This window comes from Scatophagus argus, chromosome 3 (assembly GCF_020382885.2).
Source record: "Scatophagus argus isolate fScaArg1 chromosome 3, fScaArg1.pri, whole genome shotgun sequence".
NCBI lineage: Eukaryota > Metazoa > Chordata > Actinopteri > Scatophagidae > Scatophagus > Scatophagus argus.
The window spans coordinates 2,537,392-2,561,934 of record NC_058495.1 but is presented as its reverse complement, the minus strand read 5'-3'; the positions used below and the strand labels follow the sequence as shown (position 1 = coordinate 2,561,934).

The 24,543-nt window shown below is 41.0% G+C and overlaps 1 protein-coding gene across 1 annotated transcript; it reads right to left on the bottom strand.

Annotated features, from left to right (window-relative positions):
- Window positions 1-2,726: 2,726 nt before the first annotated feature.
- LOC124057150 (transcription factor HES-4-B-like) lies at window positions 2,727-3,576 on the bottom strand. The gene is made up of 2 exons (XM_046385285.1): window positions 3,167-3,576; window positions 2,727-3,053 (listed from the first exon to the last, which is right to left on the bottom strand). Exons 1-2 carry the CDS (start codon window positions 3,287-3,289, stop codon window positions 2,727-2,729), a joined length of 450 nt encoding a protein of 149 aa, XP_046241241.1. The 5' UTR covers window positions 3,290-3,576.
- Window positions 3,577-24,543: the final 20,967 nt, after the last annotated feature.

Genomic DNA, 24,543 nt, shown 5'->3' with positions numbered 1-24,543 from the left:
AGAAATTATTAATTAATCTTGTAAAATGCTAAAATTTCACATTTGTGTACTGGGTCAAGGTCTGAAAATTAGGGTAGAACATCTTATTCTGAGATTATTATCCCATTTTGTCCCCTGAAGTCATTATTGATATTGATCATCTCTCTTCATCAAAACCTTAAGTAACATTATCACTCTCAAATTGATGATTTTGTTGACAGTGCTGCAAGCTCACTGAGAATGACATTCGACTCTATTGTCCACCTCAAAAAGAAATCTATAAAGCAACAGAAATTAGCCCCATGATATAATTCGCAGATCTCCAAATTTAAGCAAAACTCACACAAACTTCAAAGGAAATGACGTTCCATCAAAGAATCACGACTGATCTGGTAAGATAGTCTTAAATCACATAGGAAGGCCCGATGAACTGCCAGAGCAGCCTATTGCTCAACATTAATTGAGGAAAATGAGAACAACCCCAGGTTTCTGTTCAGCACTGTAGCCCAGCTGACAGGGAGCCATAGCGCGATTGAGCCTTGTGTTCCTAATACCCTCAGTAGCAATGACTTTATGACCTTAGTTGGATGAAATTTACAAATTCACATTCACATTCACATTTAGAGACAAAATTCATCAGCTCCTGACCTCAACTGGCAAGGATCTATCTTCAGGCTGTAGAAACAGGTGTAGGACTGGATAATTCCCTACACTTCATTTCGCGCATTGACCTTCACCAAATAAACTCATTGATGTCCTCATCTACACCAACAACATGTTCTCTCTTTGACCCCATCCCAACGAAGGTGCTCAAAGACGTTTGACATAGCACTTCCCTACCAGATATGATCAATCTGTCTCTCATAAAAGTACTTAAAGGAGCTGTAATCAGACCTCTCCTACTCTTGATCCAAAGGTTTTGGGCAACTATAGACCAATCCCAAATCTTCCATTTCGCTCCAAGAAAGCGGTCGCCCGACTGCTTTTGGGCGACTGGCTACGTGACTTGGCTACGTGACTTTCTATGTAGCAATAATTTGTTTGAGGATTTCCAGTCTGGTTTTAAAGCTCACCATAGCACAGAGACAGCACAGGTCAATTGGCTTCTCTACACTGCCTGTCCACCATCATATCTTAAAGAGCTCACAGTCAACTAGAACTCTATGTTCCCAGAATGCAGGGTTGCTTATGGTTCCTAGAGTCCCCAAAACGGGAGACATTAGTTATGAAGCTCCACTCTTGTGGAGTTATCTTTTAGTTTTGGCTGAGGAGGAAGACACCCTCTCTAAGTTTAAGAGTAGACCTTCCTTTTTGATAAAGCTTATATTTAGGATTGGCCTAGAAGCCCCCAGCTTAGGCTGCGGGGGATCTCAAAACAAATGCTGTGATTCTCTCTCATCCTCCACCTCTCCCCTTGTACACATTATTATTATCATTATCATTATCATTATCATTATTATTGTTATTATGGCACATATCATTATTATTATTATTGCCTATAGTTCTCTGTAATTGCTGTCACAAATTTCTTTCTGTCCTATCATGTAGGTCTGCACTGTTTAGAACGTTCAGAACTTTTGTTGTGATTTAGGTTTACGATTAGGATTACGATATAAATAAATTTAATAGGGGCGGCACAGTGGTGCAGTGGTTAGCACTGTCGCCTCATAGCAAGAGGGTTCCAGGTTCGAATCCCCGGTCTGGGCCCTTCTATGTGGAGTTTGCATGTTCTCCCTGTGCCTGCGTGGGTTTTCTCCGGGTACTCCGGCTTCCTCCCACAATACCAAAAACATGCACATTAGGTTAATTGGCTACTCTAAATTGCCCCTAGGTGTGAGTGTGAGAGTGTGTGGTTGTCTGTCTTTGTGTGTTGGCCCTGCGATTGACTGGCGACCAGTCCAGGGTGAACCCCGCCTCTCGCCCGTAGTCAGCTGGGATAGGCTCCAGCTCCCCCGCGACCCTGACGGATAAGCGGTATAGAAAATGGATGGATGGATGGAAATTTAATAGAAATAAATACAATTACCTGTTAACAAAGAGGTAAGTTGTCTTTTGTCAATCAAATGTAGGACTCTTAATCAATGAAGTGAAATAAGTATCTGTTTCATTTTAATCAAGATAGAAGCCATGACAATGACATGACAATGACAACGACATGAGGACAGAACATTTTCAGCTGTCACAGTTTGTTTATTCATCAAGGCACAATGAGCCACATCAAGTAAGTCAGCTCCAACTAGAGGTGATGGTACATCACAACAACAACTTGTAGATTTCTACAAGACACACTGTACTCTGACAGAGTAAAGGAACAGCTGTCTTTATAAAAGACAAAGCATTTACAACATTTGAGGACACAGCACTTTTTGATTAGAAAACATAGCAAAACATTTGCACACAGTGAACAGAAGGAAAAATAGTTAAACTGACCTGAAATCAGGTCACATTGTTCTTAATAAGCACTGAATTCAGCTCATTCTCAACATGTATACATGTTGAGAATGAGCTGACAATGTCATTTCTATAGAAATGACATTGTCACTGGAAAACTGTGACAGTGTGACATTAAACAGACCTTTTAAAGTAAAAGGAGAAACATATTGATCTAAAAACTGATCAAAGTTCAATAATCACATAATGTGAGGAGAAGTCCATGAGGACAAAATAGCCTTAAAAAGGACAATAAAGATTTTAGATCAAAATGATCTGATGATCTGATCTCTGATGAGACTCCAGGCTGGAGGTGTCTACCACGGCCTCCAGGGGGCGCTGCTGACTGGACTCTTGTCTTTGGTGATGCTGATGTGGACTATGGAGCTCAGAAGAGAGAAGTCAGCATCTGTCAGGTGTTTCTCAGAGGAAGACTGCAGCTTGCTGAAGTTCTTCATCAGTCTTCTCTGCTGTTGATGCTGCAGTCGTTGCAGGACACAAACTGTCATCTCCAGGATGTCTGCTTTCTCCAGCTTGGAGTCTGGCTGCTGTTTGAGGAACTCTGGAGCCAGCAGAGACTTGAGCTGCTCAATGCTGCTGTTGATTCGCTCCCTGCGTAACTTCTCCACCAGAGGCTTTCTGAGCTGCAGAAGGAAGAACAAAGTCATGAACAAACTTATTCAGGAGGAAAGTGTCAGCATGAACAAAGACAACATGTCATGAACCAAACTGAAACCTTCTTGAATCTTCAGTTTACCTTGTGGTTCAGAGTCAGATGCTCCTGAGAATTGGTCATTGCTGCAGTGATAGTAGGTGCCATGGGTGGATCTCTGTGCTGTAGAGGTCTCTGCAGAGAGAATCTGCTCTGTGCTGGCTTCATCCCTCCTATTTATAGTCCCACATCTCCATATGAATGTGTGGGTCTTGGTCTGACTGGAGTTTCTCACAGTCTCAGCCAATCACAGAGCTTGGTGAGACAATCAGGCATGTGGAGCAGCAGTATGTTGAAGTGTGTGATGGCCTGGGGGACAATGGTTAGATCTCAGGGGAACAGGTGGAGGACTGGGGGGGTGATGGAGAGAAGCTCACAGAGCTCTGTGTGAATGTGGGAAAGTGGTGACCCTGTAGAGAGAGCAGATCTGCTGCCTGATGCTGGGATCAATGACTGTGACTCATTTTAGCAAATATATACATATTCTTTTCATGTCAAAACAGGCAGTTGCATACATACAAGTATTTTATGATTTACCACAGCTCTTCGAAATGATTTTTTATATAGAATCAGTTTGCAGCAATAAATATGTCTAGAAGAGAAACATATTCACAGTTTGGATTATATTTTGAGAATATTTTTATTTTATCAAACAACAGACTTATGTGCTGGTTTTGGTTAACATTAGGGAAGCATTTTTTTTCTGTTAAATGTTCCATGAAACAAATAAAATACGCTTTCACTGAATATTTTACTGATACTATATCAGTAATTTTGTGACTTTAATTAATAACATTTTTTCGTTGTGTTAAAAAAATATTATGGGTTGGTCTTACTTTTCCTTGTTTACTCGTAATGTTATTTACCCATCCAAATTAGCTCTAGATGAACAGAATTTCTCAGAGACAGGACTGTAGACAAAGTCATCCTGGTGTCCAGATGTAGCAGGTGTGTCCTCCGTCTTGTGGCTGGTGGGTGGTATGAGTAGAAAGTTTCTCTCAGTTTCCCACACTGAGTCTTTGCATGATGCTGTCAGTGCACAACAAAAGAACTGTGAAAGGAGCCTTTGTGACGGATGCTGGTCTTCTGTTATAACAGTGACAGTCGGACATCAACCATCTGGAGGCAAAAAAACGTTATTGCTGTCCTCCAAGGTTTGCTAAAATTTCAAAAATACCATCAGTATCAGTGATCATACTAAACTGCCATATACTTTTTCAACTTACATCAGAAGAAACTTTTAATGTCCTGTCAGAGTTTGTGTATCACTCAAAATGTGATTTCTTTGTACGAGTGTGGGAGGTTAAGACAGATGCTTCCTGATGTGTGCCAGATTCCTGTGGACAATAATCAGCTGCTGGTGGGGTTAAGGATGTTAATCCGCCTAAACTGTGAGTGGGTTCTCCGGCGCTTTCCCACACTCTTTCTTTAAGTGCCATGTTAAAGCCGTACTGTCTGTGGTACAAGCACAAATAATAATTTCTAATGCATTTAATATATTCATTAGGTTAGAGCTCAAAATTCTGACAGCACCTGGAGAGAACTCCATTTTTCTTCTGCCATGACAAAAACTTACAGAATGATTATTTTTGGAAAATTTCATTCTTTTCAAGTGTTAGCAGTGGGGTCACTGGTGGCGAAAAGAGCGAAACATGGAAAGAGATCAGCAGACCCCCCCCCCAATATGACTCTATGGTTATGGGTTTTCATAAGTCCCGTTCCTCTGCTCTGACATTCATCCTGAATAATCTTTCATTAATGCATATGCTAAGACTCCTTATTGTAGTAAGACTCATTTTGTGTGCAGTTGTGTTTTCATCTAACATGTTTTGTAAATTACCAGCATTTTGAGAGCTGTCATTCTGGACCATAATTTTTTGTCTTCATCAGCTTGTGATGTAGGTCTTGATGCTGAGTTGTTTTGCTTTTTTTTTGATTTGATTAAAATAACAAATCAATTAAAACAGGGGCAAATCAGGGAGTCAGTCTCAAGTGTTCTCATCCTGGAATTAAAATCGCTCAATGGAATCAGTTCTGTTAGCTTCATGTCCTTTTGCAGTTTGTTCCATGAGGTGGCAGCAGAGAAAACAAAGGCCCTTTTTCCCTGCTCTGTGCGAACAGGTGGAACAGAGAGCAGCAGTTGGTCGTTGGAACGCAGACCATAAGAGCCAATGTTCCTCAGTGCGATGAGGCTGCAGATGTAGGCGGGCAGTAGTCCAAGTATTGCCTTGTATATGAAGGTGTACCAGTGAGTCTCCTGGTAGCGAGTGAGGGCCATTGTACTCTGGAGTATAATTCACAGTGATGGGTCAGAGCCCTACAGTTAGTGATGAACCTCAGGGCAGCATGATACACAGAGTCAATCTTATTCAAACATTGAGCTGAAGCATTCATATACAGCAGGTCTCCATAGTCTAAAATGGGTACAAGAGTTGCTGATACAAGGCGCTTTTTGACATTAAAAGAAAAACAAAATGTATTTCTAAATAAAAAACCCAGTTTCAGTTTAAGATTCTTGACAAGGTTTTCAATGTGGGCTTTGAATGTGAGGGTGTCATCAAGCAGAATACCGAGATATTTATACAGATGTACCACCTCAATTTCATTTCATTTTCAACACTATGTTTATCAGTCCTTTTCTTGGTTTTGAGAACAACATTTGCTTAGTCTTTCCAGCATTAAGTACTAATTTTAGCTGTAGAAATTTATACTGGATCTCATTAAAAACCTTCTGCAGTGATTCAACAGCTTTGGTAGGGGATGAGCCATAGGAATAGATTGTGCTGTCATCGGCATAAAAATGCATATTAGCATCAGACACATTTCGTCCCACGTCATTTATGTACATAATAAATAAGAGGGGACCTAAAACAGAACCTTGTGGCACCCCCTTGTGGACGGTAACAAATTCTGAGCACAAGCCATCGTATTTGATACACTGGGTCCTGCCACTTAGATAATTTGTGAACTGGGAAACTACATGATCTGAGACACCAAAACTGGAAAGCCTTTCCCTGAGAACCGCATGATCAACGGTGTCAAATGCTTTTGACAGGTCAATAAAGAGAGCTGCACAGCACTGTTTTTTATCAAGGGCGACAAGTATGTCATTGATTACTTTTGTGGCAGCAGTGATAGTACTGTGCTTTTTCCTAAAACCTGATTGCAGCCTTGAGAGAAGGTTATTTGTGTATACAAAATCTTTAAGTTGCTCACACACCAGTGATTCAAGGATTTTTGACAGGACACACAAATTAGAAATTGGCCTGTAATTGGTTAAAACAGCTGGGTCGCCTCCTTTTAAAATAGGAGTAACAAAGGCTGACTTCCAAACTGAAGGTAGCTCTTTGTTTTCAAAGTTAAAAAGTGTTGTGATAGGCTGTGCAATAAAATCTGCAGCCATTTTTACAAAGTAAGGCTCTACAAGATCTGGCCCAGGAGGTTTACTATGGTTCAAAGTTTTAAGGGCCTTGTGAACTTGCTGCACGGTAAAAGGTGCAAGTGTAAAAGATTCTCCAGGAAGTGTTTCTGGGCTTACATAGTGGGGCACAGGAACAGTTCTTGTGGATTCAAAAATAGACCCAGCTGACACAAAATGCTTATTAAAACAATTTAAAATCTCAGTCTTATCGTACACTGGGGTTGAGTCATTTAAAATAAATGTATGTTTTGTTTACAGAAAAAGATTTTATCACCTTCCAAAATTTCTGTGCATTATTAAGGTTATCAGTTGTAACAGATAAATAGTATTCTGATTTTGCTCTTTTAATGAGAGAAGTGCATTTATTTCTCAGTTGTCTAAAAGTTGACCAATCAAGGGCAGAGTCACTTTTCTTGGCTTTGGCCCATGCCCCGTTTCGTTGATGAATGATATCAGACAAATCTGGGGAAAACCAGGGGTTCTCTTGCCCCTTCACCCTGAGTTTTCTTATAGGAGCATGTTTATTTACAATTCTCTCAAAATTATCTAAAAAATGTCCAAGCTAGCTCGACATCTGGCAGCTGTCACGGCTAAGGTTTGGACCAAAGACTGCAGGGGACCAAAGACTGGTTCAGTTTTAAGTTTTTAATTCCCAAGACAGGTTCAAAGGTTTCTTAGACTATAACTCAGCAGTGAAGGCTGGAGGCAGGCTAACAGGCAGGGCGCGCACACACAGGTCTCAATGATCAATCATCTGGCAGAGTGGTGAAGTCAGACCAGGTTTAAGTAGAGCCAGGGTGATTGCTGCAGGTGTGTGATATCAGTCAGAGACCAGCCACGCCTCCCGTCACAACCTGAAACTCAAAGGGGGAGGGGAAAAAAACAGAAGAGCAACAAAAAACCAGACCATCACAGCAGCAGGTCTATCTGTTCCCATTTGACCAAGGACAGGTCTCTGCAAGATGCAACTCTGCAGTGATCACTCATATCATTGCAGAACACACCCAGGGATGAAAATTTTTGTGGAGCATTTGTTAAAATTAAATCAATCAAGGTTGATTTTTCAGGACATTTAATATTTGGCCTAGTAGGTTGATTGATCAACTGGCTAAGATTTACAGAGTCACAGAAGGATTCAAATTCTTCAGAGGCTGTGTTTAACCAATCCCAATTAAGATCTCCTGCCATTAAAAGTTCCTTGCAATTTAATTTGGACAGGAGTTGTTGTAGGGATGCTAATGCTTCCTTTGTTGCAGATGGGGGTCTATAGCATCCAACAACCGTTAAAGAGAGTGTTTTGGCTATTTCCACATTTAAGGCCAAAAACTCCATTTGTTTACAAATTGACTCAGACAAGACAATTGAGGCATCAAATTTTGATTTAACATAGATGGCTACCCCACCACCTTTTTTTGGTCTATCAGTACAATAAATCTTGTATCCATTTATGTCAACATCATCGTTTGAAATAGACTTTGTCAGCCATGTTTCAGAGATTATCATAATGTCTGCGAAGGAGAAAAACTGACCTTCAGGCTAAGATGATCGCAGATATCAAAGATCGATTAGGATAAGAAATAGGTTAATATAGAAAAGTCATTTCATTGTTGTAAAAGAAAAAGAAAGTGGTAGCAGGTTTCATCCAAACCTTTCAGACAAGAAGATAAAACATACACATCCTGTGACAGATCAGTGTTGAGTAATCAGAGATTAGATTTATAAGATCAAGTTAATTTTAACAATATGTTCCCACAGTGAGAAATTGGAGTAAGATGAGAATGATGACAGTGAATTAGTGTCATTTCATCTCATATCACAAGAAAATTTTAATGTTTGAGTAAAGCTGCCTTCTGTACATGCAGTCATAAATCACAGAATTCAGTCCAGAAATCTGGCCAGTGTACTTATCTCATTTTAACTACAGTCCACCACAGCCTCCAGAGGGCGCTGTTGACTGGACTCTGCACTCAGCTTCTACCTGGTTCTTGTCAGAAGAAGGCTGCAGCTTACGGAAGTTGTTCAGAAGAATTTTCTGGGTTCTGTGTCTTCACCTGCTCTTGGAACAGGAAGTGTTCCACCTCTTGAGTATCACATCTGAAGTATCCCTGATCAACAGCTGATTCATCACTTGATGCCGCTGCTCTGGGCCCTGGGCTGGCTATATTATATTCCCTGCTATTTTTAGCAGAGAACAGGACAAAAGTAAAAAGAATTTTAATTGCCACAAGACTCACTTATATGATTAAAATTTATACGGTTAAAATGACTGAAGTTTGACGTGGAATGTAATATTCATTCAGAAACAGATGAACAGGGTTTTATTTTGATAGCAATATTTCTTCTTAAGGTCGATGTAGGTCCTCAGTCATCCTGGTCATGGTAGTTGAAGTGCGACCAGATCTCTTTAGGTTGTTGAAGACATTTCACCTTTCATCCAAAAGGCTTCCTCACTGCTATTCAGGGCAGAGGTCCCACTGGGGCTCTGTCCCTGATTATTCACATTCTGTCCTTTCGTTGCTTTCCCTGAAAGATCAATACAACTGTATCTCATTACATATCACTTAAGTTGCAGTGTGTGGCCTCTTGGAAAGAGAAAAGTAAACTGTTCTCTCCTAAAATACCTCACGCTGATAACTGCACCAAAGGAAAGGAAAAAAGAAATCCTTAAAATACCACACACTGATATTGCCCACTGAGATCGTTGGCCTAATGCATTTAAAAATAACAACATAGATGATGCCTATATTCATTACAGCAGGTGAAGTGCTGTATCAATTATGGAAGAAATACAAATGCAACTATCTTAATAATGTAACTATCCTTCCAGAATTTTCAACGGCATCTCAAACAGATGGAGCTTGCTTCTGTCACAAAAATGGCCCTGTTGTTATCATGTCATATAGTTGATTATGAAATCACTGATTATAAGTAACCTCTTTCTTTTCTTCTTCTACATCCAGTGCAATTACACAGTTTTTGTATGAATGTCATCTACATCTATTATAACCTTATCAAGTTTATATATATATATATATATATATATATATGATTATTACTTTTTTGTTATTATATATATGATTATTAATGACTAACCCAGTTTAAAAGTCCATGTGATTATTAACATACAAAAACACAAAGCCATTGTGTCATAGCTAATTAAAATCTCTTTTATTACAATCACATGTACATCATCATATTCCAAAAAGCTTGCCGTTGTGAAAAGTACCATTGCACAGACAGATGGAGGTGGTGTTGCAGGCTGGATGGAGGGATTGTCAGATGAAGTAAAACAAGTGTTGAATTCCCCAGCAGCAAGTGTCTCCGCTCCAGTGTGCTTTTAATTTCACATCACATGAGGACAGCAGCACTATTTTCAGCTCTCTGTGTCCTTGTGTAACGTAAGCATAGAGAGTGAAGGGGGTGGGCGAGAAGGAAAAATTCTTTCTTCGTCATCCATTATTCAGACTGTTTGAGTCACAGCTGAGAGAGAGGGAAAATGTGGAAACAAACAGGGTAGAGGTTTGATTCCATGTCTTCCTCATCTAATTCCGAAAGGTTTAAATAAACAGTTTGACATTTCTGTAAATCCTCTTTTTCCCTGTCTTCTCTAGAGTCAGATGACAAGATGGATATTAGTTTTATTTCTGTGTGTCCAGAACAAAGATAGGGCCAGGACATGCCTGTAGCTATATAAAGACTGGAAGCAGAGGGAAACTGCTTGCCTAGCTCAATGAAAAGAGAAAATCCACCTGCAAGCTTTCCTTTCTTTTGTGTGAGTTAAACAAACCAGTAGCACAGGAAGCAGGCCACCCCACTATGAGGACAGAACTTTTGAGATTGCACATTGAAGTCACAGCTTAGCCTGATTTCTGACCTCTGAATCACTGCTTACACTTAAGCATTTTCAGGGATTCGGTTTATGATCAAACATCTCCAAATTTAATGACATTACCTATCAATGTGTAAATCAAGATGGCGACCTGCTAAATATCAGCATGTTATTACTGTGAGCTTGTTAACATGCTGATGTTGACATGTAGCTCAAAGTTCTGTGTGCATTGTTTAGCTTTTGATGGAAATAGGCTTTACTTTTTCCCTGCTTCATCTCTTTATGCCAACCAAGTTAAAAACACCACAGCTTATTAATGTCTGGTCAATTAGTAAGATAATTCAGAGTTTTTGTAAGTTTTGCTTTTGCTGCCAGCATTTGCGCTAAATCAGGCCAAACACATACTGGACCCAGTAGAGATGAAACTCATCTGATATTGTCTGATATCAATATGAAACATCTGACTCTAGAGAAGTCAAAGAACAGGAATATTATCTAAAATGTCATAGTGTTCCTTTAAGCATTACAGTGACAGTGATCCTACTCCTAATTCATGGATGCCACATTTAACATTCAGAACAAACTGAACCACTTTCCATGAATTTTGACAATATTGTGAACATTTAATGTACTAATACTACAGTTTTAACCTCTGTGCTGTACACAGCCCGCAAAACATAGCTATAAACAGAATCACATGATAAACCATTGAAGGCGCCTGATGGCATCAGCGTGTCCTGTTGCTAACTCCAACTTCATCTGCACCTTCTGACAAAATCAATATGTACATGTCATAATGACCAAAAAGCAACAGCAAAATTTCAGTTAACCATTTAAAGAGACAACAATGTTCACTTTTTGTGTATTCACTCTTCAGAAGTGATAAATTAAAGTTTCACCAGCTTTTAAATGAATAAAGTTGATTTAAAAGATTTTAAAGATCATAAAAACTGTTCACATTGGTTTTGCAACTATCACAAGAAAAATATTGAAATATGTCCAACACAATGACAGTAAACTGATTTTTTTTCCTCCATAAATCACTATGATAGGTTATAAAGAAAACATCAACACACATTTGTTCTATCTACAATCTTTCCACTGGCCTCGGTCCCTGGTACAGAAAGGTAGGGAAATCTTGTTGTATAAAAAATGATGTGCAAAAAGTTGTTTTCTTAGGTCCCCCTCATGGAAAGCAATGTAAAGAAATAATATCTTATCTTGCTCTTGCCATTTTAGATTCTAGGTACCATGCACTTGTGGTGACTCATCACTTCTGTGCATCTGTTTGATTTAAAACAAGTTGCTGCATTTGATGGAAACCTGACAGGTACCGCATACAACACTGTCATTATCATATTAAAACTTGCTTGAGGTATTATTGCACATTTTCCCGAACTCCAGACCTGGAATCAATAGATTTCAGATTTACTCTGGCTGTACCTGTTTTCAGTGGACTGCAACAATGCTGACTTGAGCTCTGTCTGTTCTGACTGTAAAGATGCTGCAGCAGTCTGATCAAAGTTGACTTGAGGTGTATCTTCTTTAAAATGGTCTCCACAAAGTCAACACATCACTGTAGATTTCAGTAAACATGCATAAGCTGTTACCTGGGTAGGTAGATCTGTAAACATCCTGCCAACAGTATAAACAACACCAGGAAGAGGGAGCCATGAGCCATGAAGGGCCAAAACTCTTATTGATGCCATGTCAGAAGAACTATAAAAATGGGGAAAAAACACTCTTGATATGACTTTGAAACGTTCAGATATTACAGTGGTTGCTGCAACTACTGTCACTGAGCGATGTTGGTGTTCTGGATTTTGACTGGGTGGCATCAAGTTGCTGCTCTAATCTCATCACATGGCTTAAAAGAGGGAGTTGACTGACTAACCAATGTCATAAAGATTTTTTAGTAGCCTTGTTTAATAGACCAGATGATCAAACCTAATGGTCAAAGGCTATTTTTGTTTTAGATATTTATAGTTGTGCATATATGGGGGCATTAAAAGTTATGTGATTATTATGGTACTGGATTGACTGTTATAGTACAGCATGAGCCTTTACTTCATGTGATTGCTGAGGTGTGTATACATAAGTGTCAGTAGTCATGATGTCTAAATAGCCTCATGAGTATATCAGTATATACTCAGTATATCTCTGCTTTATAATTAGTCAAGAGCATGCATAAACCACTTGAACTTAAAATTGATTAGAAATCAGATCTGTTTTGTGACTGTTGATATAGTGCATCAGAAAGTACAATGTGTGTTTATGAAAGTGGTTGTAAAGCATTGTGAATGCATCATAATGCACTATGGATGCCCCCATAATTCACTATAGATGTGGTCTTCAAATAAAGTGTTTCCAATATCTTTGTTGCCTAAGAAGTCATGTTATTTATATCCATAAAATTGGCTGATTTTACAGATTAAAGCTGTATTCGAAAGGATCTGCAAACCTCATGGCACATTGTTCCCCACCCCTGATCAACACGGCTTGACTTGTGTTGCACAAGCAAGTAAATCAGACCATGTGTTTTTTTTTCCATTATTTTTTGTTACAAAAGCTCCCATCTGTTGGTATTTTTATTGTAAACAGAGTTTCTATAAAAACCATTCAGGATTTGGTATCAAATCTCAGTTATCACTGTCTACATTGCTACAGTTGATGTGTTCTGTGGCCCTGATGTAAAAGTAGTTGTATATGATCTATTGTGCACAGCCAGGTACATCACGCAGAAAAGTATTGCTCCTCAAAATCTCATGGTCTGTTTGAGCAGTTGAGTACAAACACTTTTGTTCCTGTGAAATAAATGTAGCATAAAATGTAGCATGAAACACATGATGCAAACATACACACTCACCTGACCTTGTCCGGTTGTTATTACAAGCGTCATGCACTGACACACAAACGTTTTGTCTGGAGTGCTGTACAGTGGTGACACACCCACACATAAAGCTATCAGTTGAGGTGGTGTACAGCAATAACAGTGAGGTTCCCTTTCTCTCACACATTCATTATAGAAACAGTTTCCATAAATCCTCATGTTCTGTTATGTATTCTTTATTCCGTAGAAGATTGATATCAGTTTTGTATTTGTGTCTCTGGACCCTCTTCACCCTTGGATGACTTAAGTCTCTAAGGAAGACACAGATGGAAGGGTGGATGGCAAACATGCACCTATTGTCTGCGCAGTCATACATTTTTGGATGCATTCACAAAAGGGTCTGCATGGACAAAAGTAGATGAAATCGCTCAGACCGTTATAGACTCACACAGTTGCACAGATGCATAAAGTACAACTGGGCTTAAGTTAGCACGGTGACGAAATTTGTGGCTATGAAGATGCAGGTATGAAAATGTGATTGCACTTAAGAATGAGTAGTCATTTACAATAACCAATAGGTGATTAACAAATAAAGTTTGTTAAAATAAGACATCACATACTGTACTGGATACAGAGAAATGAAGCTGATATCCATCTTCACCTCTGACTCCAGACAGATGACAGAACAAGAGGATTTATTTGAATATTGTATTATTAGCTTCACATCACACACACTCACTCACAGAGTTACAGTTAGGTGTGGTGTCCATGCAGTTAGACAGTGGTGACTGTCAGCAGGGAGCTGGGACACAGCATGTCCTCCCGGTTGTCCAGCCTGGTCCCATGAGTCAGCAGCTCCTCTACTGTGGTCCAGTCATCCAACAGCTTCCTGTTCCTCAGGCGACTCAGCTTCCTCTGACTCAGCTCCAGGACAGTGTTGCACCGCCCTTCTGCAAAAGCTCCGCGTCCTCTGCTGTCCAGCATACCTCCATCTCCAACAGATGCTCCTCCTCCTCCTGCAATGGTTCCTCCCCTGATGATGGGGTCTCGCATTGGTACTCCTTTGGCCTGCAGCTGCTGCTGTTTCTGCTCACGGGCCAACAGGAAGTGTTCCTTCCTCTCCATTCGAGTCCAGTATCGACCCATCAGCTTGTCAGTACTGGTCTCCTCATCCGTGCTCATTCCACTACGTTCATCTGCCAGCTGAGAAGCCCTGTCTCTCAGGAGCTGGTTCCTAGAGACCCGTGAGGTTGTGTTGGGTTTGGCGCTTAGATCAAGTTTTGATTGTAGAACAAAACTGGGATTAGGACTTGAACTTGCATTCATGTTTCCTTTTTGTGCATCCCATCCAGCAGCAGAGCAAGCTCCTGTGTGGCCCTCAAGGGTACTATAGGGGCCTCTTCCTCCTCCGCCAGCCTGGGACTGACGACTGGCCGGTTTCGGCCAGGTGTCATTGACGTCTCCAGCCTGAGGAGGGTGAACCAAACTCTGGAGGTGCAGCTGATCTCTGGCTCTGCTTCGGTTCATCTCCTGCTGTCTCTCTCTGTCCATCTGCTCCTGAAACTGTGCCTCCCTCTCCCTCTGCATCTCCCTCTCCAGCTCTTTCTCCTTTTGCATTTGTCTTTTATGTTCCAGTTCCTTCTCAGTCTCTCTGTCCCTTTCTGTCACCATAGCTTCAGGCATCACGCATCTTTCCTGTGAGTGCCACCACTCATGGTGAGCAATTTGGCTGTTAGGGTTGTTGTCGTAGCATCTCTCATGGGTTTTGGCGCCCCTGATATGGCCCAAAACAGTGGGTTGCTGTTGGGGTGACAGAGTCAGGCCTACTGGGTGGGAAGCCATCATATCTGCGACTAGCTCACTTTCCTCTGGCAGACCTGGTGGCAGGACATTGCATGGTGTGACGCCTCCACAGTGGTGCATGGTTGCTGCACAGTAGGAGGGGGAAGCTGGGTGGCTGGCCCGCCGACGGTACTCCTGCGGAGGGGGGCGATGGTGCAGCGTTCGGCTTCTCCTCAGCATCCCAACCGAACTGGAGCCCTGGTGGTGCTGCTGCATGGGTACTAGTGGTCTCCGGTGGCTAGATGGGGTGCTGCAGGTGGAGAGGACTGGAGCAGTCATTCGTGAAACTGCTGAGTGAGAGACGTTGAAAAGGGCTCCACTGCTGGAGCTGTGACGGTTTAGACATGGCCGATCAGCTTTGTGGAACTGGACCGAAGAAACCCTGAAAATACAAACGGTGAAGTCAACAAACAGTACTGAAACATTTTAGATGAGTTTTGTAGATAGATTTCAAAAAGATACACTTCAGATATTTAGATATTAGGAATTCAGCTGGGATTTAAAAGTGGATTAAACCAACCAGTTATAAATTATTTTAAATAAATTTTAAATTGCTATAAACTGGTTCATTCAAGGGGTTAAACTTAAAGTGGACACCAACCAGTCTAAACTGTTTATTAACAAGATGAATTGATATTAATAGGATTCAGCAGATTTCAGCTGGTTTTGGCAGATTTTAAATGGCTTTAAACTAGTTTACACAAAAATAAGTTGTTTAGGCTGATGTAAACTTAAATGTAAGATTTTGTAAAATCATCCTTCCAGCTGGTACCTGAAAAGTCCACGGGAGGGGGGGTCCATGATGGGCCCAGTGCCCTCCTCCATCACGAGCTGCCTTCGCTGACACTGAGGCTGCATGGTCAACGCCTCAGGAATGGCCTCCAGCAGCTCGCGGTGGCTCTTGGGACAGCTGTCACGCCGTTCCCGCCTCTCACAGGGTTCGCCCTGATGTTGCAGCCTGGCATTGTAGAGCCGCATTCGTTTCTCCAGCAGCCTCTGGAAGTGCCTGAACTCCCCAGTGCTCACACTATAAAAACCTGAGTCACTGAGCTCAGAGGAGATAAAGGACTCAGAAGAAGGAGAGCCACCACCCCCAAAGCCTCCACAACTTCCTGGAGCAAGGGCCCCATGTGAATGATAATCCTCCAGGCCTCCCTCCTCAGTCTCCAGCCCTGAAAGTTCGCCCTGGTGGAGGGAGCCGTCAGTCCAGCCCAGACCACTGTCCAGCTCATGATGGAGGGGCAGGAAACCCAGTGGCTTCTCCAGAATGAAGTCCTCGTCATCCGTCTGCAACAACATGTATCCTCAGTCCCAAGGTCATTTACATAATACACAGACACAAACACTATGAATAACCACATCTTTTTATATTTATCTGTGTGTGGGACCACAGCACCTTCTGTGTAATGACTAAATGTGTCAGTAGCAGAAAGGAATCTTCAAATGCTGAAGATCAGTAGTGAAATCTAGTTCAGATTCTTAGTCATTTACGTGTTCTTTGATTAGATATTTCCTAGTTTCATTTAGTTTATTAATTTACTCAAAGTTCTTGACTGTTTGGGCTTTGACTGTTTGAGCTAACTGACACATTTGAAAAGTATGGCTTATGGCCAGGCCACACAGGCTGTATGAGCAGAGCATGTCTGTTGTGTGACCTCTTGCTTTTCATTTTGGTGCTCATTTTATCAAGTTAGAGCAACCATGTGGCCCGCATGAGCTGCACGGCTGCAGTGGTGTCTCATCTTGAGATTTGGGGTCTTGCATATCTGAAAATGATCTGTAGATAGGAGGCAGCCGTGGCCTAGAGGTTGGAGAAGCAGCTTGTGGTCGGAGGGTCACCGGTGATAAATGTGAACCCCCCCTTCATTAGCCGGCTGATGTGCCCTTGAGCAAGGCACTTAACCCTCAATATGCTCCCCGGATGCTTGATGCTGCCCACTGCTCCTGTGTGTGTTTCACTGCATGTAATTTGCTGGGTGTTGCATGTGTGTGTTCAACTAAGGATGGGTCAAATGCAGAAGACAAATTCAGTGTGTGTGTGTAAAAATATATATACTGTCAATAAAGTGATTCTTAAATCATATCAATATCAACATCAACGTCTCACTGTAGAGAGAAAAGACTACTCTCTGACCTCCCTACCCTGTCTGTGGCACTCAGCAAATCTTAAAAACAAAACACGCAAATATCTGATTTCATTTTTTAGAAATGCTCAGTGCTTTTCTACATCTGGTGACCGTACTTTTTAGCAAACACAACTCAAAGGAGGGAACATTGCATGAATTAATGAAGAAACAATCAGTGCAACAGCATGGCACATTGATGTGTTAAATATATCCTTCTTAGTTTCTGTCTTTGTCATAAATTATTGAAAAAGTACAATATGCGGCCCTCACTATACAATACATAGAACACTTTGGGATACCTGGCTCTGGCAGGCGTTTGGTTCTTCTAGGTTTGCATTGCAACATCCCATCAGGCAATTCTTTGTTCCACGCCCAGTCCGTTCTGGATCCTGAGGGATTCAGGATGTTAATGACAATGAAACACAACATAAAGCTTTAGTATGTTTATGGGTTGTTAATTTATTACTAATTGTTTGCTTGTGTGTGTGTGTGTGTGTATCACCTGGTGGTTGATGTCCACAGTGTCCCTTGGGGAGCTGGACAGGTAACTGTACCGTCCTCCTTCACAGTGATCTTGTGGCAGAGACAGATGGCTGTAATAATGTCTGAGACAGATGACAAGAAAACAGAATTACGACACTTCAATAAATCATTTTTAAAAATCCAGCTGCTAAGCACAACTAAAGATTCTAATATATGCCAAAAGAGACACATAGATTAATATTACATTGTGTTTCGGCATATGCGAAAATGTGATTTTCACATTTTAAGCTAAAATGTAAAGAATTTTTTATTTAGCCTGCATGTTAAGTCATTTACTGATTTTAGCTGCAAATCTCAGAACCTGTTTCACTGTGGAGTGAAATCACACGGTTTGAGACTATGTAAAGATAAATGTTCAACATGGTCTGTGTATCATCCATTCAAATATTTTATTGTGGAAAATTTTAAAAAAAATCATAAACAATAAATTCTTCTCCTCTCATATATCTTTAGAATAGTTTTTTCTTTTGCTGAGCATATTTCCCTGAGGTGTGAACCATTCTCAGCAGTCTAAAACTAAATGCAGAAAGAACTAAAAACCTAAATTACATCCTTTTGTTTTTGGCCTTTTAATCGTAATAAACACCAATCTCACACAATCACAAGATGTTGGTTTTTTTTGTTTTTGTTTTTTGTTTTTTTGAAAAATCTGCTGTCCATACATACATGGTTCAGCACTGCATCAGTGTAGCAATCCAAGTTCTCTCTCATCCAAAGTTGTGTAATTATTCAGTGTTTGTGAAAAATAATTTTGTCCACCATTCCCATGGATTACAAGAACTTTACACTGATGTTTTCTATAGCTTGTGTCCCTTTAACAACTTTGTGTGTAAAAGACATTTTGAGGTCACTAAAGCCTGCAAGCAACCAGAAAATCCCATACACAGCAGGACACTTGAATCGACTTTTTAAACAATGTTAATTCCATTGCCTTTGTTAATTAAATTAACTAATAATTTTACCCAATGTGAGTCTACAACCATGAAATAAAGGGATTTGTTTGGTTCCACAGTTTGCAATTTCTCCACCCGGCATTAAGATTTTACAGTGTGCAAGAACCACAGTAAATAGATGATATTAGATGTGGGATTAACTTTTTTTTTTCATATAATGACAGAAATCCACTTATAGCTAGACTATACAGATCCATATCATATTGTCTGTATGTTTGTACCTGTCCTGGTAGGAGGGGCTAGAGGCATTAATCCCCGCCCCCATCAAAGGAAGGGGAAGGTTGAGGTGCTGCAGATTGAGGGGGAGAGGCTCCCAGGATCCCCTGTCTGCCTCTGTGCCACACCCCTTCTGACCCTTGATCTGCATGGTGATTGGATGCTGACTGGCTGCCAGGATCCGTAGAGCATCTCGCTGGCTCAGGTGTGCTAGACTCCGCCCACTCAGCTGAGACGAGCATACAGAGGGAGAGGTGGGATGTAATGTCAGCAAACACATACCCACATTTCCCACATCCAGCAGACACAGAGCTGATCAAGATGATCATCCTGTTGGAGTCATGTTTGTGAACAATCAATTTTCTCTAGACAAGCCTAATGTTAAATTTGATCTTAATCATTAAATATCAAACAATTTATGAAATAGTCAACAATATTATCCACCTGCCTGCTGAACTTGCATCCAGCAGCCTTACATTACATGTAATGTATGCTACTCCATGTAGACAAAAATATCCAGACAGGGCTGGTTTACAGGGGTTGGGCTCGGCCTCTTACTTCTTAATGCTTCAGCATCCCAAGACATTTTGGACAATGCTATGCTTCCAACTTTGAGACAACAGTCTGGGGAAGGCCCTTTGCTATTCCAGCATGACTGTGTCTCAGTACACAAAGCAAAGTCCATAAAGACATGGTTGGATGAGTTTGGTGTGGAAGAACTTGACTGGCTTGCACACACAGAGTCCTGACCTCAACCCCATCAAACACCTTTGGGATGAACTGGAACAGAGACTGTGAGCCAGGCCTTTTAGTCCAACATCAGTGCCTGACCTCACAAATGCTCTACTGCATGAATGGGGACAAATTCCCATAGAAACAATTTAAGATCTTGTGGAAAGCCTTCCCAGTAGATAAAAGCTGTCTGTGTTTAGAAAGCAATGTCATTAAAGTCCCTGTTGGTGTAACGGTCAGATGCCCTAATACTTTGTGTATATAGTGTTTGCATGTATGTATGAATGCTATGTCATTTACACTGTTTGTACATAAAATGTATGTTTGACTAGCATATTCGATAAATGAATATTTTGTATTTATTGATCTTTTTTTCCTTTTTTTTTTTTTTTTTTTTTTCAGAAATATCAACATTGTCTGTTGTCCAGTAGTCTGGAGCACCATGCCCATGGTATAAAGAGTGCTCTGTAGTTTGTAGCTGACGGGGGAAGACTTGGTGTAAGTGCCTGACCTTGTACCGACAGCTTCTGAGTCATTTGCGCTGCAGCTAGCTACTAACAGCATGGGTATGTCATTAGCAGCAACATTCAGAAAAGAACCTTCATTAGTTGCAAAAGTTTATTCTTAGTTGTCTGTTTTTTGTTTTGTTGTTGTTTTTTTTTTCCCTTTTTTTGCCTTTTTCCTTCTTTAGCAAGGGCATTTTCTGTGTGGTTGCACAGAGACACAGTACATAACCTGATGCACCATGATGATTCTCACAAATCCAGATGCCTCACAAAGTCAAAGTAAGCCTGAATAAGTCACTCAGGTGTTTTGGTGTTGGGGGGAGAGGGGATGCCTAGACTCACCAGGATGTGGCAGCACCCATTAAGAAGCAATGGGGTACAACTGGATCAAAATTAGTTTTGTTTTTTCCATTATAAGAAATGTTATAAATCAATGGGCAAAACTGATTTAGTTCAACTGGGATTGTGTTTTTCAAGGTTCATAGGTTCAAAGATCTTTCTTGTCATACCAATACGCATGTACATACACATCAGAGCAAAATCAAGCACTCCAGGTCCCAGTGACTGAAAAAAAAGTCCACGTAAAAAAACAACTGCTTTCGAATGTGTAATAGAGTCTGTAAGATCAGTTTTATAAATAAATATATAAACTTGCATCCATGATAAAAAATGTGCCTCAATTAAATTAATTGAAATCTAGATGAGGGTTATCTGAACTCTGCCTATTGTACACATGTAGGTCAGTTTACTGATCATGGTAAGCAGGAAAACCCTTCCTTCAGCTTTGTCTGGAAAATAAAATAACCCCTTCATGTCATAGTGGTTTCATCAGGGTTATGTCAGCTTGAGTTGCCTGTGTCACAAACTGGAGAACTTTAAAGAAGTGGCTGTTTACCAGGCAGGTAGGGTCTAAGGATAAGGTGTATTAGATTCCATTATCCATTATGGGAAATATAAGATCCAGTGTTGTGGGAGTTTGGCTCATACTGGGAACTAAAAGTCAGCATATCGCAGCCTGTGCTGTATTGTTCTCACAAGTCCAACAACTTTATGGAAGTGACAGACTGACTCAAGAAGAACCCCTTTAATCCAGCCATGCACTGTGGGAAAACAACGTCAGATACAATAATCAGTTTAGTCCGCTTGCTTCCATTTTCCCTGCACTTCATCTAGTCTTTTGTACAGTGTGAACACAACACAGACTGAAAACTGCATTAATCGACGTTATGCAACTGGGTCACAAGACACAACTCTGCCTGTAGACAGATGGTGGATTTATTTCAGTATGAAAAACAAACAGTCAAATTTTGGCAATTACATCAAGCATGACAAGTTTGGACATGATGTCCATATTTGCACTGAACAACTGTGAGCCAACATAAACCTCAACTTGCTTCACAGACACACATATGCACACAAACACATGCAGCTCAGCAGCCGTTGAATTAGACGCATGAACAGTATTGTTAACTCTAGCACATCACAACCATGAGTCACCCTCCGCTACATTCAAGCAAACACACACACACACACACACACACACACATAGCATGAGCTGAGGAGCACAAAATGGCACCTGTGTGTGAAGACACAGGATGGCAACGGAATGACTGTAACTGTTCAGCTCATGGAGATAACGAATATGAACTACATTCTTGCACAGAACATACATTTTCTACATATTTATAAAAAAAACACACAAACATAAGGAAATCAGCTGTTCGAGATTTAAACACACTCAATTTAGGTTTCTTATCCACACACACACACACACACATAAATGCAGAGCCCGGCAGAAATCATGAAATGATGCCATTTTGCATCTGCATCTATATGCATACAAGCGCGCACATACACGCGTGCGCGCACACACACACACACACACACTCACACACACAGACACACAAGCCTGAATCCCGCTTACAGATCTCAGTTCCATCTCCTTCAGATAAGACATCATAAAAAGCATGTTACTTATAAAGCACTATTTATGACACTGAGGCAGGTCTTTGGATGCTCACCATTTGATCACCCATCCACGGTCCAGAGAGCCAGCAGCCCATCGTCACGGCAACAGAGGAAAGCTGCCTTGGTTCCTGTGAAAATCAACGATGCTGCTGTTTCCTCCAGCAGATCGTCTCTTCTTCCTCCTCTTTCTCACTCTCTATGTCTGTATCTCTTCAGTGTGCTTCACGATCACTTCCCTCCTCAGCATCTGTCCTCTCCTCACTGTCCTCCTTCCTTTTTCTTCTCCTCTATATATCCCTTTTTCTTTCTTTTTCATCTATTTCTTCAGCATCTCGATCCTCGCCCCTCCCCCCCCTTCACAGCTCTCAACTGTAGCATCCTGCTCACGCATACACACACAGACACTCATGCATGCATGCAGGGCTGCAAACATAAAAATATGCGCAGGCTGACACAGTGCGATCAGAGACAGCGAGGGAAACACACGCAGTCACACACTGAGGATGGTGTCTGATTGGTGGCCTTTTAAGAGTCATCAACCAATCAGATGCCGTGGTCTCCCTCTGGATGTCTTCCTCTCTGACTGAAACTCCTCATGAAGCCTCGACATGTGCAAGAGGGAGCCTGTACTGCAGCGATACAAGCAGTAGCATCATCATCACCCAACCATCCATCCTCTAGCTGTTAACTGGGGATCCTCACGCAGATGCTTCTCAGGGCATTCTGGGATGTGTAGTCCTTCCAGTGTCCCTACCAGAGGATATCTGTTTCACTGTTGTGTGTGTGTGTGTGTGTGTGTGTGTGTGTGAGAGAGAGAGAGAGGGAGAGAGAGAGAGAGAGCCAATCTAGACCTGATACAACATAAGGGTGTTTTCATATTCTATACCATCTGGATTAATCACTTCCAGCTCAGGAATCAGGGGATGTTGCTCAAAATAACCAATGTGTTTGACAAAGAAACTGCAGCATGTTTAAAAAAACACATACACTTGTAGTAAATAGAAAATGGCAAAGTTCCTAGCCTTCCAGTGGACCACCATGGGACCTTATTTCAAGAAAAATAAGTAGTGGTTAACGGTAAGAGACAAATAGAATCCACAAAAATGGAATCCACATGATTCCATGTGGAATAAATTGCACTTGACATTTATCAATTTCAAAGACAATTTTGCAATTCAAGAAAGTCACAGCTTGTCATAAATGTATATGCATGTGTATAAAAACACAGTGTAAGACTGCATTGGAAAGACGACACAGCCAGCAGTCCTATAAGGGGTGTCATCTCATTTAACACTCACCAAAACCCGTGACCGAAACCTTTAAGATCCAGTCCCACGTGCTAGCTAGCTTAGAGAACCCTAACTGTCCTTTCACAAAGCTGCAGCCAGGCCAGCCTATTCCAGCAGCACCACCCATCCACTCTTAGCTCATACCAACATGGGCAGGTTCAAGTAAACCCTTGGCCGTTAGCCTTGTGACACATGTAGTCTCTAAAAACCATTTCCAAATTCAGTGTTACAGACCCATCCAAGCCATGCTCTGTTTTGCATACAAATACACACAGTGAAGTGAATTATTTTTTCATTTACAGTCACAGATATCTTTCTCTTTTTACCTTAAAACAAACAGAGAAAATAACACTGACTTAAGAAATGACATCAAAATAAAAGATCAAATCATGGCTGAATAAATATATTTACTCCTCATCCATCAAATTCAATCTTGAGGGCTACATTAAGCAAATTGGGCATATTGTGTGCAAAATTGAAATACTGGTTGTGACCTGGGCAGCACGGTGGTGCAGTGGTTATCACAGTCGCCTCTAAGCAAGAGGGTTCCAGATTCAAATCCCGATCTGGACCCTTCTGTGTCAGCATGGGTTTTCTCAGAGTACTCCAGCTTCCTCCCACAGTCCCAGAAGCATGCACATTAGGTTAATTGGCTACTCTAGTGAGAGTGTGCATGAGTGGTTGTGTGTCAGCCCTGCAATTAAGTGGCGATATTATGTCATATTATACGAACAGCAAAGGTCTGATCAATTTCTTGATTTTAGGCCTAATAATTTGCTGATTGCAAGAATGGGAAAATGGCATGATCAACAGCCATTAGCCATTTTCTGAAGATACCAGCCATGACCTGTACACCATGACCACCCATAAGTAGTCTCAAGTTTTGTTCAGTAATAGTTGTAGTTGTTGTATATGCAAATATGATAACGGACTGTAAGGTTTGGGTCGGATTCATCAGGAGCAGCAATCATTCACATGAACACGATTGGAAGAGCCACTGGTGGACAACCGCTCTACCTCTTATTGTTATAATTATTATAGTAGTTACTGTACATATCATTGTTATTATTACATATAGTTCCAGTACTCTATATTATTATTGGCATTGCTACTTATCTCTGTTTGTGTGCCTGCACTCTCTCTCTCTCTCTCTGTCTCTCTCCTTCT

Bases quoted from the DNA above. Each gene is read 5' to 3' on its own strand.
- LOC124057150 (XM_046385285.1), bottom strand. From the start codon at position 3,289: ATGAAGCCAGCACAGAGCAGATTCTCTCTGCAGAGACCTCTACAGCAC. The intron at 3,054-3,166 runs GTAAACTGAAGA...TTCCTTCTGCAG, and splicing joins ATCTGACTCTGAACCACAAG to CTCAGAAAGCCTCTGGTGGA.